At 44.5% G+C, this 16,750-nt stretch overlaps 1 protein-coding gene across 3 annotated transcripts in view; it reads right to left on the bottom strand.

Moving 5' to 3' along the window:
- The window catches only part of CTNNA3 (catenin alpha 3), a 411,331-nt gene that overhangs the window by 326,188 nt on the left and 68,393 nt on the right, over positions 1-16,750 (bottom strand). For all 3 annotated transcript variants that reach the window (XM_058028688.1, XM_058028686.1, XM_058028687.1), the window contains 2 exons: positions 7,011-7,274; positions 2,820-3,023 (listed from right to left, as the gene is read on the bottom strand). In XM_058028688.1, coding sequence (XP_057884671.1) covers positions 2,820-3,023; positions 7,011-7,274 — 468 coding nt within the window. The remainder of the gene's footprint in view (positions 1-2,819; positions 3,024-7,010; positions 7,275-16,750) is intronic.

Raw genomic sequence — 16,750 nt, 5'->3', positions numbered from 1 at the left:
ACAAGCATGTCAGACAATCAGATTTCTGGATTTACCCAACACTCCTGTCTTCCCAATATAGCAGTTTAGTCATTCTAACACTTGTAAATCGGTGCTCTTCTCCTCTTCTGGTGACAACACCCTACTCAAAAACAACACTAACAGATTGCTTACCTTTTAAGAAATTCTTATTTCAATTGTTGCATTCTACAGGAGCAGAGATGACATTTCCCAGCTCTGGGCTAGGAAGTGGTATTACCAAAATTCTTGTTTCTGGCATATGAAAGATTGTCTGTTCTGAATCAGTGACAGTTCACAACAAGCATAAAATAACCCTAATGTACATTTTACCTGTGGTACGGCATTTTCCACAGACTTAATATACACAACACAATTAATACAATTTATACTCATGCTGGGGATGTGCATTTAGCTTTCGCTTAGATTTCTGGAGGAAAATGTCCCTTTCAACCTTTTAAAGATCATTTTGTGAAATGCAGGTTAAACTGCACTTCAATGCTTAGTTAAATGCTAAGCTCCCAGAGCAGGAGGTGCTGAGGCAGGCCTGAGCTGGGCCCTGTGTTACTCAGTGGCCACGCATTACTCAGTTGCCCTGTGTTTGTTATTCAGTCACCCTGTGTTTGTTACTCAGTCACCCTGTGTTTGTTACTCACTTGCCCTGTGCTTGTTACTCACTTGCCCTGTGCTCATTACTCAATCGCCTTGTGTTTGTTACTCACTTGCCTTATGTTTGTTACTCACTTGCCTTGTGTTTGTTACTCACTTGCCCTATGTTTGTTATTCAGTTGCCCCGTGTTTGTTACTCAGTCACCCTGTGTTTGTTACTCACTTGCCCTGTGCTTGTTACTCAATCACCTTGTGTTTGTTACTCAGTTGCCTTGTGTTTGTTACTCAGTTGCCCCATGTTTGTTACTCACTTGCCCCATGTTTGTTACTTACTTGCCCTGTGTTTGTTACTCAGTTGCCCCGTGTTTGTTACTCAGTTGCCCTGCATTATGCAGTGGCCCTGTGTCTGTTACTCAGTTGCCCCCTGTTACTCAGTCCCCTGTGTTTAATGTCACTCAGTTACACTGCATTCCCTACTCAGCGCCCCAGTTCAACACTCAGTGCCCCGTGACTGTTACTCAGTTCCCCCATGTTCATTACTCAGTGCCCTGTGTGTGTTAGTTCCCCCTTGTGTGTCCCTCAGCTCCCCCACATTCTCCACTCAGCTCCCCCATGTTTGTTACTCAGTTCCCCCGCATTCGTTACTCAGCTCCCCCATGTTTGTTACTCAGTTCCCCCGTGTTCATTACTCAGCTCCCCCATGTTTGTTACTCAGTTCCCCCGTGTTCATTACTCAGCTCCCCCATGTTTGTTACTCAGTTCCCCATGTTCGTTACTCAGTTCTGTGTTCGTTACTCAGTTCCCTGCATTCGTTACTCAGTTCCCCCGCATGTGTTACTCAGTTCCCCGCATTCGTTACTCAGTTCCCCCGCATTCGTTACTCAGTTCCCCGTGTTCGTTACTCAGTTGCCCGCATTCGTTACTCAGTTGCCCCCTGTTCATTACTCAGCTCCCCCATGTCTGTTACTCAGTGCCCCATGTTCGTTACTCAGTTCCCTCCATCTATTACTCAGTTCCCCATGTCCAGTACTCAGCTCTCCCGCGTTCCATACTCAGGTCCCCGTGTTCGTTACTCAGTTCCCCACGTTCGTTACTCAGCTCCCCATGTTCATTACTCCATTGCCCCGTGTTCATTACTCCACTCCGCCGCGTTCGGTACTCCATTCCCCTGTGTTTGTTACTCCATGCCCCCACATTCATTACTCAGCTCTCCCGCATTCATTACTCCATTCCCTCATGTTCATTACTCAGCTCCCCACGTTCGTTGCTCGATTTCCCCGCGTTTGTTACTCCATTCCCCCATGCTCGTTACTCTGTTCCCCGTGTTCATTACTCAGTTCCCCTGTGTTCATTACTCCATTCCCCCGTGTTCATTACTCAGTTCCTTGTGTTCATTACTCCATTCCCCTGCGTTCACTACTCCATTCCCCCGTGTTCACTACTCCATTCCCCCGTGTTCATTACTCCCTTCCCCCGCGTTCATTACTCCATTCCCCCGCGTTCACTACTCCATTCCCCCGTGTTCACTACTCCATTCCCCCGTGTTCATTACTCCCTTCCCCCGTGTTCACTACTCCATTCCCCCGTGTTCACTACTCCATTCCCCCGTGTTCATTACTCAGCTCCCCGTGTTCATTACTCAGTGCCCCCGCGTTCATTACTCCATTCCCCCACGTTCATTACTCCACTCCCCCGCGTTCATTACTCCACATCCCCGCATTCATTACTCCATTCCCCCGCATTCACTACTCCATTCCCCCATGTTCACTACTCCCTTCCCCCGCGTTCATTACTCCATTCCCCCGCGTTCATTACTCCATTCCCCCATGTTCACTACTCCATTCCCCCGTGTTCATTACTCCATTCCCCCATGTTCATTACTCCATTCCCCCGCGTTCATTACTCAATTCCCCCACGTTCATTACTCAATTCCCCCATGTTCACTACTCCATTCCCCCGCATTCACTACTCCATTCCCCCGCGTTCATTACTCCATTCCCCCGTGTTCACTACTCCATTCCCCCGCGTTCACTACTCCATTCCCCCACGTTCATTACTCAATTCCCCCATGTTCACTACTCCCTTCCCCCGCGTTCATTACTCCATTCCCCCGCGTTCATTACTCAATTCCCCACATTCACTACTCCGTTCCCCCGTGTTCATTACTCCATTCCCCACATTCACTACTCCGTTCCCCCGCGCCGGTCACTCACGGAGCGCAGGTACTCGGCCAGCAGCTCCTGCAGGGCCTGGCGGATGGCGCTGCACTCGGCGATGATGCGCTCGCGGTGCGAGTCCCGCGTGCACGAGGAGTCGGCCAGCAGCGCCGCCCCGCTGATGATCGCCTCCAGCCGCTGCTCCAGGGACGGCCTCACCTTCTCCTCGCTCGCCGCCACAGGATCCAGCACTATTAAACTCTGGAAAAAAAGAGGAGCACGGGTAAGAAAAGTCAGTTCAATTAAGCTGCTGCTTTACTTTGTACTTGCAGGAACTGCAGTGACATTATGCTTCCCAGGTGTGCTGCTGGCCCTTTCCACTGGAAGTATCCAAAATCCTTTTGACCATGGCAGATTTGCTTTTCCCTAGTGGGGCTAAACACAGAGGTCATTTGCAGACAAACCCAGGCTCTCTCTGCCATTCAGAGTCTCAGACCAGAGATTAAGCTCTGTTTCAAAGAGGGGTTCAATGCCTATAAACTTTAGTCTTCTAGAGATCAGGAGAACCTCTGGATTTAACTCAGAGCCAGCAGTGCTAGCTCACAGCTGAGAAAGCTGAGTCACATTACACGAGGAGTCTGGTTCTGCTGACTTTTAGTCTAAGCAATCCCACACTGTGGCAGAAAGTCACTGCTGCCACTTTTAACAGGCTTAATATGGGCAAAGATAAAAACTGCAGCTTTTGTTTAACAATTATTTTTCCAAAGGACATAGATATAAGTGTCCTTTTACTTTTCAGTAGGTAGGGCAAACAAAAGCAGACAATTCTTTTGGCTTGATAAAATTAATTACATTTGTATGGCAAGCAAATATTCTAAAGAGAGAGAAAAGGAGACTATGAGATTTTCATAAAACAGCAAAGTAAGTCTATCTGAGCTTCAGCATTTGAAGAAATTTACACTAGTAACTGTTAATATAACTGAACATCTGAACCTGTGTCATTATGGTCCTAATCTCCAAACCTGGATTCCACATAAACCTGTTCACCTCTTACATCATATCCATAGGTGGTGTCAAGCTTTCAGGAGAAATATTAAACGAGAAAACTATGCCAGATACCATGATAGGGAATTTAGGTAAATCAGAATTTATCTGTGCTTATCCACTAAGTGCCAGACTAACTGCAAACTGGAGGATTTGAATTATTTTTTTCAGTTTAGATTTAACAAGCCAATTTCAGGGACTATCTAGCTTAAACTAGAAATGAGTGTTATATCAGAACACCATAAGATAAAAGCTTAAATAGTGAGGCAAGGAGACTTGAGTCACAAGCTTGTGTGAGAGATTTGAAACTCTGCCTCCCTCATTGCTGTCAGAGCCCTTAGCACCCAGGTGCTCTGGGGTCACTCACACCTGCTCAAGCTGTGCCACAGGGCCACCCTTCCCTGCAGCAGCAGCCCCTGCAAGCTCCTGCATCTCCAGCAGCCCCTCAATGCCAAGCTGCACATGCAGTGTCCATCACAAGGCAAAACACACCTGGCAGGTACAACACTGAAGTGCTGCTGCAGAAAAAAAGCTTCATTGTCTGGGGAAAACTCAGACACACGTGGTGGCCACAGCCAATTATACAATCAGCTGGAAAAATTACTGCCTTCAAATCTCAGCTGACCCAAAACAGAAATGTCCTCCTTTGGGAGACAATTAGGAGAAAGTTTACACCAACATGGACAAATAGCACTGGCCAAAAAGCTACTATGGTTCATCTCTGAATAAAAAATAATCTAGGCAGTAACAGCCAGGAAAACATGATTTCAGACTCTGCCCTACAGATAAAATTCTTCAAATAATTTCATTACTTATTCATAATCAGTACAGCTACACAGGAAAGAGAAGACACAATGAGAAGACACCAGGCACGTGGGAAGCAGTCTCTGGTGGGTTTGATTTAACAGGCTGAACACTGGTCAGCTACTCTGAAGCAGCTCAAGCTTAAGAGAGCATTTAAGAGGAGTGATTAGATCCCTGTTTTCTCCCTCACTGGTGTGAACCAGGAAAAAAAGAGGGCCCATGGGAATGCAGAAACTTGGTTGTATTTGGTGAAGTTCTGCAGTGACTTACAGCCTCTTGGCATCTCACTGTAACTGCTCAGCTGCATGGCCACAGTCACCCAAGGACCACAGAGACTCAGGCATGCAGGACCTGCATCATTTTGTGAGAAATCTCTTTGCACTCACAAGGTGAAAGACCAGGGAAAGGCATTAGATAACCTGCACCCAATATGCTCTTAATATGCAATTAAATTTTGTGTTTATTTATAAATGACACAGTAGTTATAGGGAACCTTTAAGAGAAATTGTGGAGAAGCTACTGATTTAAGAGTTAGCTGCTCTAATTTTACTGGTGGTTTCCTCACCTATAAATCTCTAATAACTTTCACAGTGCCAGCACTGGCAAAGGAAGAATGATATTGCAAAACATCTAGATACTAGATTGTTGGGTAAGCTCCGAGATACATTTCCACACTATAAACATTTAATGAGATTTGTTCCCACCAGACTATTTACTGCATCAATCTATTTCATGGCACTGTATTTGCAACAAGAAGATAGAGCAAAGGTTATTTCAGGTCCTTAGCCAATAGAACTTTCTGTAAAGCGAGAAAAGTGTAACCATCTAACTCATAAAATCATTTCTGAAGTTAAATGCTCTATAAATTGTGCTTTATCTAACTCACACAGCTTCAATTCCCATTTGTGCTACCCAGGTAAAAATATATTTACAACTTGATAAACAAATGCTTTTTACAACCATCAGACTTCTATGTTCTTACATTTCCAAGTAAAACCAAATTCAATTCAAAATGCTTTCCCCCATTTTGTGTACATCAAAAATTTCAAATTTTAGAACAAAAATAAATCTTACTGCATTTTTAAACAATACTGCTTACACAGAGTCAAGATTAATTCATCTGCAGTAATAAAATGCATTCCTTTTGATGTTTCCTATTTTTTTAATTTTTAAGCAATCCAGGTAAATCCAGGGTCTCATATAAGGAATCTCATTTGTCATTCACAGCTACATTGTAACATGTTATGTATTACACTTACATGTTTCTTTTTACTTCCATTTATTAGGGAGATAGATTAGGAACTGTAATTTCAAAACCTGTAATGTGCAATTGCAGCCTGCTCCTTTGTGGGGAACAACCTGTCTGCTTTGACTTTGAGCACGCCAGAGAGGCCTTTTTTTGATCAACAACCTGCCACTACAAAATCTGTGTCATATTTCTATGTATTTGTTTAATCTTCCTTTGAAAATTTTAGATAAGAATCTACTACCATCAGTCCTAACATCAGTTATCCTGAAAATGTATCACAGTCTTAGCACTGGGACGCTGAGATCTGCTAAGTCCAAGAATTCACAATCAAAACCAGCTATATGTGCAGATGTGTTTAGAAACATACATTGCTCGTGTTGATCTGGGCCTACATCAGTTGCACCCCATGAAGATCATGGTCTGCAGCCTCACCTACAGGAGATCTTTCACCATTTCTGGCAGGACAATGGAAAATTACCCTGGTGAGAGCCAGAGCAGCCATGAGAAAAGGGAAAAACTCCATAGAAAAACTTCAGATGAGGTCAGGAACAAAGAAAGTGCTGCCTTCCCCCAGATGTTTGCTTCAGTAATGGAAGCAGAAATGCAGAGGTGGTGAAAGCATATTAGCTATGTCACTTTATTTAATGGTAAGCAGCAAATACAATGAGGTTTCTGAATTGCTCGATTATAGAAATGACAGAATGATCCCACTGACACATTCTGGAGACAAGGACTCAGCTTGCATGGCAGCAGCTCCAATGCAGCCAGGGCAGCAGTGGGCACTGTCAGCTGGGAATCACTTCAGGGCACACTGAACTCTGGGTTCTGCCCCCTTCCTGCAGGATGTGTCTGTCTGTCTGTCTGTCTGTCTGTCCCAGCAGCAGGGACACAACTGCAGCTGACTCTGCCCTCTGTTCAAAGGGAGCCAAACACTGAACACACATGAACCTTAACTCCAAACTCCTCTGAAGAAAATGAAATCATTTCAATGAACCATCTCAATGAATCATTTCAAGTGATACTACTTAGACTAGGACTAAGCAGAGCAACAATCTTTAATGCCTTTAGGCTCATCATTTATGGTACCAATAGTTGTTAAAAAATTGAAAAACTGTTTTCCAAAAATACTGCAATCTCACACGTTTACATACCTCAAGCTCATCAAGTGCACTTCCCAGAGTAGCTGTACGAGGTGCAGGTTGCTCCACTTTATTTCCAACTCCTTGGGAAGCATTAGAAATTACATTGAGAGCATTCTGTATTTCATTGCAAATTGAATCCTTGCTGGCTGTAAGGGATGCAACATCTGAATGTTCCAAACAAGCTGAACATATTGAATGTAGGAATGCAGAATTTTCCTTCAGGGATACACGTGCTGCAGCAATTTCATCTCGCTGATTGCTAGATTTCAAATCCTGCCAGCAAAAGAACACGCTGTTTATTTCCAAGAGCACTCCAAAACTGACACACGTAAACATTTTTTCATTTCTATCTCTGCCCTGCTTAAGGAAACATCAAGTTAAATTCATCAAAGTTTGTGAAAACAGACTGTACCGATAGTTACAACTGAATCATCATTACCTCATGAGAAATGAACAAAGTATGTGTAAAACAACCACCATTTTTAGTGTGTCTTACAACCAGCACCACGAACTGTGATTTCCTTGTTTTTAAGCAGTTTTCCTCTGAGCAAACTGCCCTGGAAATGAGCTGTCTTTCATCCTAGCCATGTCTTTCCTTGGTGGCAATGGAGAAGGACAGAGGTGCACACAGAGTTAAGGCATTCTGTAATTGCTGCATGTGAACAAAGTCCCCGTGTTTGTTTCCCTGCCCCAGCAGCCTCTGTATTGAGCTGCAGAACAGCAGGCAGGTCACGGACACCAATCCTGCCCTCCCCAGAAAGGGGAAGCATGGAAGGTGTGGAAATGAAAAACCTGCTTGAGAGAAGCCACCCTGAGGTGCCTGAGGGGGCTGCCTCCCCCCTGACCCTGCTGCCAAAGCACTCAGGGATCTTACCACACCCACCTTGCTCCTCCCTTGTCCACCAGCCCTCTTTGAAACCCTACAGCCTCCCAGCAGCAGACACAAGGGACACAGAACACCCCAGTCCCACTGAACTGGCTCCAGGAATCGATCATGGGCACTGCTATTTGGACAGCTGAAAGTTCCAGACTTTGGGACAACCACAGAGTCGACATCGGGCTGTGTGGAGCCTCCTGCCTCATCCTGTTTTACTGCAGACGTTTTCCCCTGCTTCTTCTGCATCCTGTCCCCTTGAAGAGAAAGCTAATAGATATTTGTAAAATGGCTTGGCTGAAGCAGACAGCTAAATTCAGGGGAAAAATAAAAAAGGGAAAATAGCACATCTGAGCCTGTGGCACCAGATTCAAATGATGAGAAGAGGCACAATGAAGAATGAACAAGTAAATGCATACAAAACTTCTCACAGCCTGCCCACAGGCAATCTGAAGTCTAATTATTTTCCTTTGCATTGCATCAGGCTCTATATGCATTATTTACAAAAGCATCACAGTACCCACTTCTCACTGCATGAAGTTTTTAAGTTTATGGCTGTAAAGCATTTGATATTAAATGAACCAGTCCTGTATTTTTAAAATCTCATTTAGTCCAAGATATGCATAGGACATAGGATTGCCTCTTACTTCCTCAGGCTAACTTAGAAATCTCAGGGATATAAGTAACAAAAAAAAACCAAAAGCAAACAAAATGAAAGAGATGTAGTCTTAAGCAGGAACAGACAACAGTTTAACCAACTGATCATCTGAATCAGAAAACTGTGTTTTCTTTAGTGTATTAACACATCGTGTATTTTTAAATTTTTAATATGCATATATAAATGAATCACCACTGTGCAAGAGAGATTTTATTGCCCAGTGTGTTCAAATCCAAATGCTCCTGCATCTCCAACCTCAGCAAAGCAGCTGCAATTTGTCCAGTGTGCTGGACTTGCTCAGAAAAGAAATGTTATTTAAGCACTGACTCTGGTTCTAATTAGTGAATCTATCTTTCCTGCAATTATCCCAAGACAGCAGACTGCCCTCTTTTCTCCTGTGCTACAAGGAAGTCACAGACACAGAGACACGATGGAAAGTCAATGCAGCACTCCAGCCTAACTGGCTTCTATTGTTAACCATTTCTTACTTTGCCACATCATATGCAAACCATCAAAACCAAATTTAAAAATTACTTTTTCCCTCTAAAACAGCCCTGTCTAACCAGGAGTGAGATGATCATAAGAGAACCAAAACTGGTAAACCAGTAGCACAAAGCCAGCAGTCAGTAACAACATCTGGAAAGGTCCAGTAAATGGATGTTTTTGTTTCACACAATACTGGAGAGAGATTCAGAGTCATGGCATTGATAAATTCTCCTACAAAGAGCCCGAGTTTTGTTCAGAAATATGTTAAATTAAAAAAAAAATGCTTATTCCTCTGAAATTCATCACTACTTTGTTGTTTAGCTGTGAGCTTGGAGAGCCCCCAAAGAAGCTGTAGAACCATCATTCCCTTCCATATTGAGGAAACAATTATGCTTTGAGATTTTTCATTGTAAAAACAAGAAACTTCTGATAATCTTAGTCTGAGCTTTTGCATAAATGGACCAAAAAAACCCCCTAAGCTTGAGTGATTTGCTATCAAAGCTCTGCACATGTGGATTATCAGAATAATGAACTAGTTCTTTGAAGGAGGAAGGTAGTCTCCACCAATATCTGCTGTTCACCCAGCTACTTTACTGCACTTCAGGCTGTTTTATTTTATCTTCATGGTTTAGCACTTCCATCTTATTCCAACTTCTTTTTAGACTGGTGTACTATGTTTTTCCACACTAAATCAGTTACGTCACGTGAGACCAGCTGAGATTAAAGATAATTCCATTTCCAAGCACTGCCAATCCAAGAGGCCAACTACAGACATTTCCCCAGGCTGCTGTCCCAGTCCTTCCAAGACATATTTCTGTGTCTTCCTTATATCTGGTTGTCCATGACAAGAATGGAAAATGAAAGGATAATCAGCAATTTCCAGCTGTGGATTGTTCCAGCTAAACCCAGTCAATGGACAAGAGGACTTTTAAGAACTTGAAAATTACCTTCTCATTGTTAAGTCTTGACTGCACTACTTCAATAAGGAGAAAAAAAGGAGGGAAAAAATTTGTTCTTTATCCCAAATAATACATCTGAGGTTTGACAGCTCAATAGACTGGGAAGGCAGCTCCTGCTCCCTGAGGGGGCTGGGATCACCATGGGTACAAATCACACTGCTGGATTCTGCACCAGCTGCAGCTCCCCTGGGCACTGCAGCACCCAGCCTGTCCCTGCACAGACAGATGGTACTGAACCCAGTGCTGTAGCCAGGAAAAGCACAGGCACACAAACTCCACCATTTCATGCCACTATAGAAATAGGGGACAAAAGCATTCGTTTTTCATCCCAGCTTCAACCTGGGCTTTGGCCTTCAGCTCTCAGTCAGAGCGGCTGCCACGTCGTGCAGAGCTGCTGATTCAAGGACCATCATGAAGCTCAAACTCTTCCAAGTGCATTCATGCACTGTTCATCTGGGCAAGGCTCCAGAGGATAAATTCCATAAGCATTGTGTCGTCCTTTCCAGTGGAAGAAAGATCTCACCAACCAAAGCAAGTGAAAAACACCTGGGGGTGACACTGGCACTAGAGGTCCCTCAGCCCTGTCAGTTCTGCCAAGGGAATGCTGCTGTACACAGTGTGAAAGCTGCCAGCCTCAGGCTCTGCCAGCCTCAGGCTCTGCCAGCCCCAGGCTCTGCCAGCCCCAGGCTCTGCCAGCCTCAGCTGGGAGCTGCACCCACACCCGGGCCCGGCAGCCCCAGCTCCACACGGCCTGGGACCCTCAGTGCCCCTCCCAGCCATGCCACAGGGGTGCCAGGCTCCTGGGACCCTCAGTGCCCCTCCCAGCCATGGCACAGGGGTGCCAGGCTCCTGGGACCCTCAGTGCCCCTCCCAGCCATGGCACAGGGGTGCCAGGCTCCTGGGACCCTCAGTGCCCCTCCCAGCCATGCCACAGGGGTGCCAGGCTCCTGGGACCCTCAGTGCCTCTCCCAGCCATGGCACAGGGGTGCCAGGCTCCTGGGACCCTCAGTGCCCCTCCCAGCCATGGCACAGGGGTGCCAGGCTCCTGGGACCCTCAGTGCCCCTCCCAGCCATGGCACAGGACCTTTCCACATCAGCATTTACCATCAGCAGGGATCTCCTGCTCTCAGCTCCATGACAAACCTGCCCCTGCCTGCTCCACAAACACTCCATTTGCCAAGCTGCAGACAGCATGGCCTGGTGGCTCCTTTCTTCCACACAAGGCCTCCAAATACATCTGAACTGATGATGTACACAAGTGACTGCAACCACACCAAAAGGAGACACAAATAAACACCGGGACAAACACCTGGCAGGATAAAGGCATCATTAGCACAAATGAAACACCAGGAGATGATGGAGCTGTGCTGCACTTCCCTTATGTGCATTCACAGCAAGTTAACACCACTCAGCCTATCCTTACCAAGCATGATCACAGGACGTGTTAGGAATTCCAAGCTAACTTTTAATACTTTAACTTTTTAATACAAAAGCCTTACCTGGTCTCTAAAGCCATTTCTTCTGACCTCAGAAATCAGAATCAGCAGTTTTAGTGTCTCATGGTACCATTACAGCACAGCATGTATAGGGCACAGAAACACCACATACACAAGATACAGACCCTGCATGGCCAGAAGTGCAGGCAGTTTGCACCACATGCACGAGTACACAAAATATCAAGTGTTATGTGCACAACAAATGCATATCAATGGTACCACAAGCCTCCAGTAACAGCCCCTGTCTCTAGGCAAGCCAGCAGTGTGCATGAAACCCAGCTGAGAGCAGGCAGGGAGGGGACTCCCAGGAGTGAGGTGCCAGCAGAACTCACTCTCTGTATCAATCCCTGAGCACTGCTCATCATACAGGAGTGACAGATAACAAACACCACAGACCAGCACAGTCACCTCACACAAACCATCACTGGATTACACCCCTGCTCCTGCCATTTACTGATGTTCTCCAGGAATTTCCTGTTCAGACAGGGAAGGATGCAGTTTCTTTTGACACTGCATGATTTGGTTGCACCAGATTGCAACCACTGCACAACACTCTGAGTCCCCCTGTGCTCCAGGAACTCCCAGCCCATTCACTGATCATGGAGCAACTCTTGCTGTCCCTTCTCTATCTGCTACTCCACTCCAAAACCCTGCTGTTATCCTGCAGTCCCCCAGATGAAGTAGCTGATTTGGGAAGGTAGCAAAGCAATTTTTTCCCTGTAAGAATTGATATATAGCTCACAAAGGTTCTCACCCAGCACAGCCACAGTCCCATTTGTCACCAGTGAGCTTGCCTAGAACTAGAGCAGGAAGCATTCATCAAGGAGAGGGCTCAGAGGGTAGGAACCTCCACAAGGTCTTATCACATCTGGAAGCTTTAACTAAGCTGTTAAAGCTTTCAGGAAATGTTCTGGCCTGCACTTTTTTCAATGGAAGATGACTCACTGAAAAATGCAGCAGAATGGCCTTCCTCCACAACTATTTTTTTCCCATGGTTTTATTAAACTGTCATAATACCATATGTGACTATTTTACTTGCTTCTTTTCTGAGGTTTTAAAACTAGAAGGGATTTGGGGATGTTTATTGGATTGAAAACTTGTTTCATTCTCTGCCTTAGTGGCAGTAGGCTACTTTCAAATAGCCTAAGTAAATTATTACTGCTGGCAGACGACTTCATACAGGGTCCACAACCAATTCCACTGATACAGTTTATCAGACAACAAACAACTCTTCCACATTTAGCCTGTTTGAGTCATCTTTTTATATAAGTGATCATGCCAGAACATATCACAGTTGCCACAAGAGTTCAGGATCTCTTCTCTGGCATCAGCTGAAGTTCCTTCCCCAGGTACAAGTTTCTCTTCATTTCTAGCAGAACACAGTTCAGTTTTCCTAGATTTATTATTATGAAAGATGGGAAATCATCAACAATAAAGAGGTACAGGACTCATATAAGGCAGTCTGTTCCACCTGCTCTTTCCTCACAGATTATATAGTCAACAAATCTTCATGGCCTTTGCCCCTATTCTTCTGTCAAACTCCAGGTAAACTCTTTTTAATATTAATTATAAGTACTTCTGAAATATTTGAAACAATGTACTTGTGGTTTTTCTAGTTAAAGCAGAATGAAGAGGCTCAGTGCAGCCCCTGCAGCCCAGGATGCCCCCGGGGAATGGGAAGTGTCTCCAGCCTCACACACGTCCCAGCGTCACTCAAGCAAGCAGCACTGAAGTGCTAATCCATCAAAGAAGCTGATTAGCATCACCCATTTCAGCAATGTTAGCAGCAGGGCTTGCTTTCACTGCTCAGCTGAAACTGCAAAATGAGCTGGTTTCAAGTATTTATCATGGACAAGCCCCCTTTTTTTTCTGTATATCAATTTAAGGTTTTTAATTTTGTTTTCTGCATACCTTGCAAACACTTCCAGAACAGAAAGTCAGAGCAAGAAAGAAGCAGCCATTAAGCCCTTGAGCTCTGAACTGAATGTTAATGCATTATGTGTGATAGATTTAATACAGAACTGAGAATAAATGACTTCCAGCAGCTGCACTCTGGACCTATAAATTGCTGTGAGTACTACAAAATCCATACAGAGGAAGAACAACTCTATAATTTACAGCATCAGTATCTGTCAAGAAATGCTGCAAATACAGGACTTGATTTCTTCCTTTTAACATTCCTATTAAAATTAGACATTATCCTTCCACAGATTCCATTTAGATTAGAAATTTTATTCATCTTCCCTAGTGGCATATCAATGCAGAACACCATTTAATTCTTACCACTGTTAAACTCAATTCAAAAAGCATAAACACCAAAAGAGTTGGATAAAATAAACAGGTAACAAGCTAAGGATTAGCTTGGGTTTTACACTGCAAGTGCTTTGGGAAGGTGAGGAAAGGGCAGCACTCTGATGAGACAGTTTATCCTGCACAGGCACACAAACCCAGAGCAGCAAACCTCAGGGGCAAAGGTGTGCACTGCTGGGTTCTCCTCAAGCTGCATCCTGACCAGCAGCACTGACAGGCACACAAACCCAGAGCAGCAAACCTCAGGGGCAAAGGTGTGCACTGCTGGGTTCTCCTCAAGCTGCATCCTGACCAGCAGCACTGACAGGCACACAAACCCAGAGCAGCAAACCTCAGGGGCAAAGGTGTGCACTGCTGGGTTCTCCTCAAGCTGCATCCTGACCAGCAGCACTGACAGGCACCATTCCCACAGTCCTGTTCTGGATTCTGCAGCCCCTTCACAGCACAGTGAGCAGCCTGAGAGTTTGACCCAATGTACTGTAATGCAGAACAGCAGCCATAAAAATGGAATAAACTGTAACCAGTACCTGCAAACTGCACAATGTCGTTCATTTTATGGAAACACTTCTAAGTTCTGGGTCCCAAATTCACATATCACTCAAGAGCTATAAATGGTTGCTAATCTGTGGGCACCAAACAAGGGATTGTTAAGGGATGAACCAGACCTGAGTTTTTCATTAAGGAAGTACCTTCCATCAGCTTGTGCATGCAGATCAGCAAAGGGGAAAAACTTCCCACATTTTCCAGTCAACAGACACTGTAACAGTGACTTTTATTAAAACAAACAAACACACACACACACCAAAATTAACATCCTTATTAACACAAGTAAGTCCAAAATCCATGGACCACAAGGGTTCTGTTTTGCTGAGGACATTACAAACAGCTCCAGGACTGAGATCAGCATTGCCTGGTACATTTATTGCCTTCAGAGACTACTGTCTGTTAACAGTGGTTTAAACCTCCAACTTAAATTATAAGTCAGCTTCAAACTTTTATAGTTGAACTGACCCAAGTTTTACAGTTTAATTGAGTCAATGACTTCCAGGTCTCCCCAAAGGGCATTTTTTATGAGGCAGTAAAGTTGGTGAAGGCTGTTTTCCTGATCTCTAAATAAGTAAGAAATAAGGTGTTCAAGTCCCACAAAAAAATCCAGCTGAAGTATACTGGTATGAAATAAGGCATTTAATTACAATTTTTTTGGCACAAAGTCAGAAGTTTCAAAAGATGATTTCCATTTTCCTAAAATGAATGCCCTGTCAGAGGTTCAGTCACATGAAAGCCCTTCAAATTGGTCAGAACTCAGCCTTACCCCTGCGTCAGACACACAACACTAAAAACAAAGCCTGTTTGTAAGTATTACCTCACATGGCATTATTTTCATAGATCTCTCCTCCATCCCCTCTCCACACAGAACTTCAAATTCCAGTAAAGTTTGGAGAAACTTAATAAAGAAAAATTTGCAGGTGAGAAATTAAGCCTGAAAAAAATTTGGCTTACTTGGCACTGACTTGTGTAACATTTTCCATTACAAAACCCCTGCTTTCACCTGTTCCTAATTCTGACAAATTAATAGGTTAGGCTAAAACTTCTCACATCAGATCTTTGAAGAGGGCTGTTGATGCTTCCTTACTTGATGGGTTTTTTGTTCAGAGAAAGCATGGGTTCAAGCACTTCCAGGTTAAAGGCTAAGGAAAGCATTCTCCCCATGTTAATAAAGCCTGAGCAGCATTTTCTGGAGAAAACACACTATTTGCAAGTTTTTTGGAACAGCTGAATTAAGATTTGCTTCCTTTGATATCACATGAAGTTGAAATAGTTGCAATACATACAAAGCACAAAACACTCCAGAGGAATGGTCAGAGAGAAGAAAACACAGGATCTGTGCTCCTGGGGGCTGCTCTGACAGGATACACGAGGTGAAGGAGCAGAAACAGCATCCCCAGCTCTTCCCTGTTTGTGTTGTCCAACTGAGAACACTTCTTAACTTTAACTCTGTGTCAGAAACTCAATGTGAAAAAGCAATTTTCTCTAAATTGGTTTTAAAAACTCTTCTTAAAGAAAGTAAGTTATTCCTCCCTACTAATTATAAGCCTTGGTATTGAAGCAATCACATACTATTCTTCCAATTATTCACTCAGTGCTAAGCTTGGCTATTTTGCACAGAATTAAAGCAAAATTGTACAGAATTAAAGCAATTCTCTTTAATTGCCACATTAAAGTCTTTGGAGGCCTGATGGTTTGCAGCCTGCAAGCTCTTCTATTTCTTCAGTCTGCATGCCACCAAAGCCCATTCAGCACCAGCAGGCACATTTCTTACCCCTGCCCTGATGATTTCAGTCCTGGCACACCCTGGCCAGTGCTGAGTGCCTGCAAAGAGCCCCTGGCTGCTCCTGCTGGGCAGCTCTGGGGCAGGAGAGGCTCCACACTGATGTGGGAACATCCACAGCAGCAGCAGCTTCTTCCCTCTCACCAGACACTGCCTAAGAAAGGCATTTCCTCCAGCCCTCCCAGACTGTCCCCATGCTCCAGAGAGGAAGAGACTGACTGTCAGACCTTGCATCCCAATCACATCAGAGGAAGCAAAAATTGAGGGGAAAAATATCTCATGGCCTTTGCCCCTGCTCTTCTGTCCAACTCCAGGTAAACTCTTTTTAATACTAATTATAAGTACTTCTGAAATATTGAAAATAATACACTTTTGTTTTTTCTAATTTAAAAAAACCACAACCAAAGCAAGCTGAATGAAGGGAGTGAACCAAGTGGCAGCCCCCTGCAGCCCAAGATGCACCCAGCCCACAGTGCAGGGAATCTGAGGTGTATCCAAGAGATAAGGAGGAAGAGAAGGTGGCTGGAAGGTCAGTGACAGAGCAGGAATGGTAAATGAAGAGCCAGGGCACTCCTTGAGGCAGCAGGCAGCAGCAGAGCAGCATGGCAGAGCAGTAACGTGCTCACCATGGCCTGGG

Source organism: Melospiza georgiana, chromosome 8, assembly GCF_028018845.1.
Source record: "Melospiza georgiana isolate bMelGeo1 chromosome 8, bMelGeo1.pri, whole genome shotgun sequence".
Taxonomy (NCBI): domain Eukaryota; kingdom Metazoa; phylum Chordata; class Aves; order Passeriformes; family Passerellidae; genus Melospiza; species Melospiza georgiana.
This window is presented reverse-complemented; position numbering and strand designations above follow the sequence as displayed.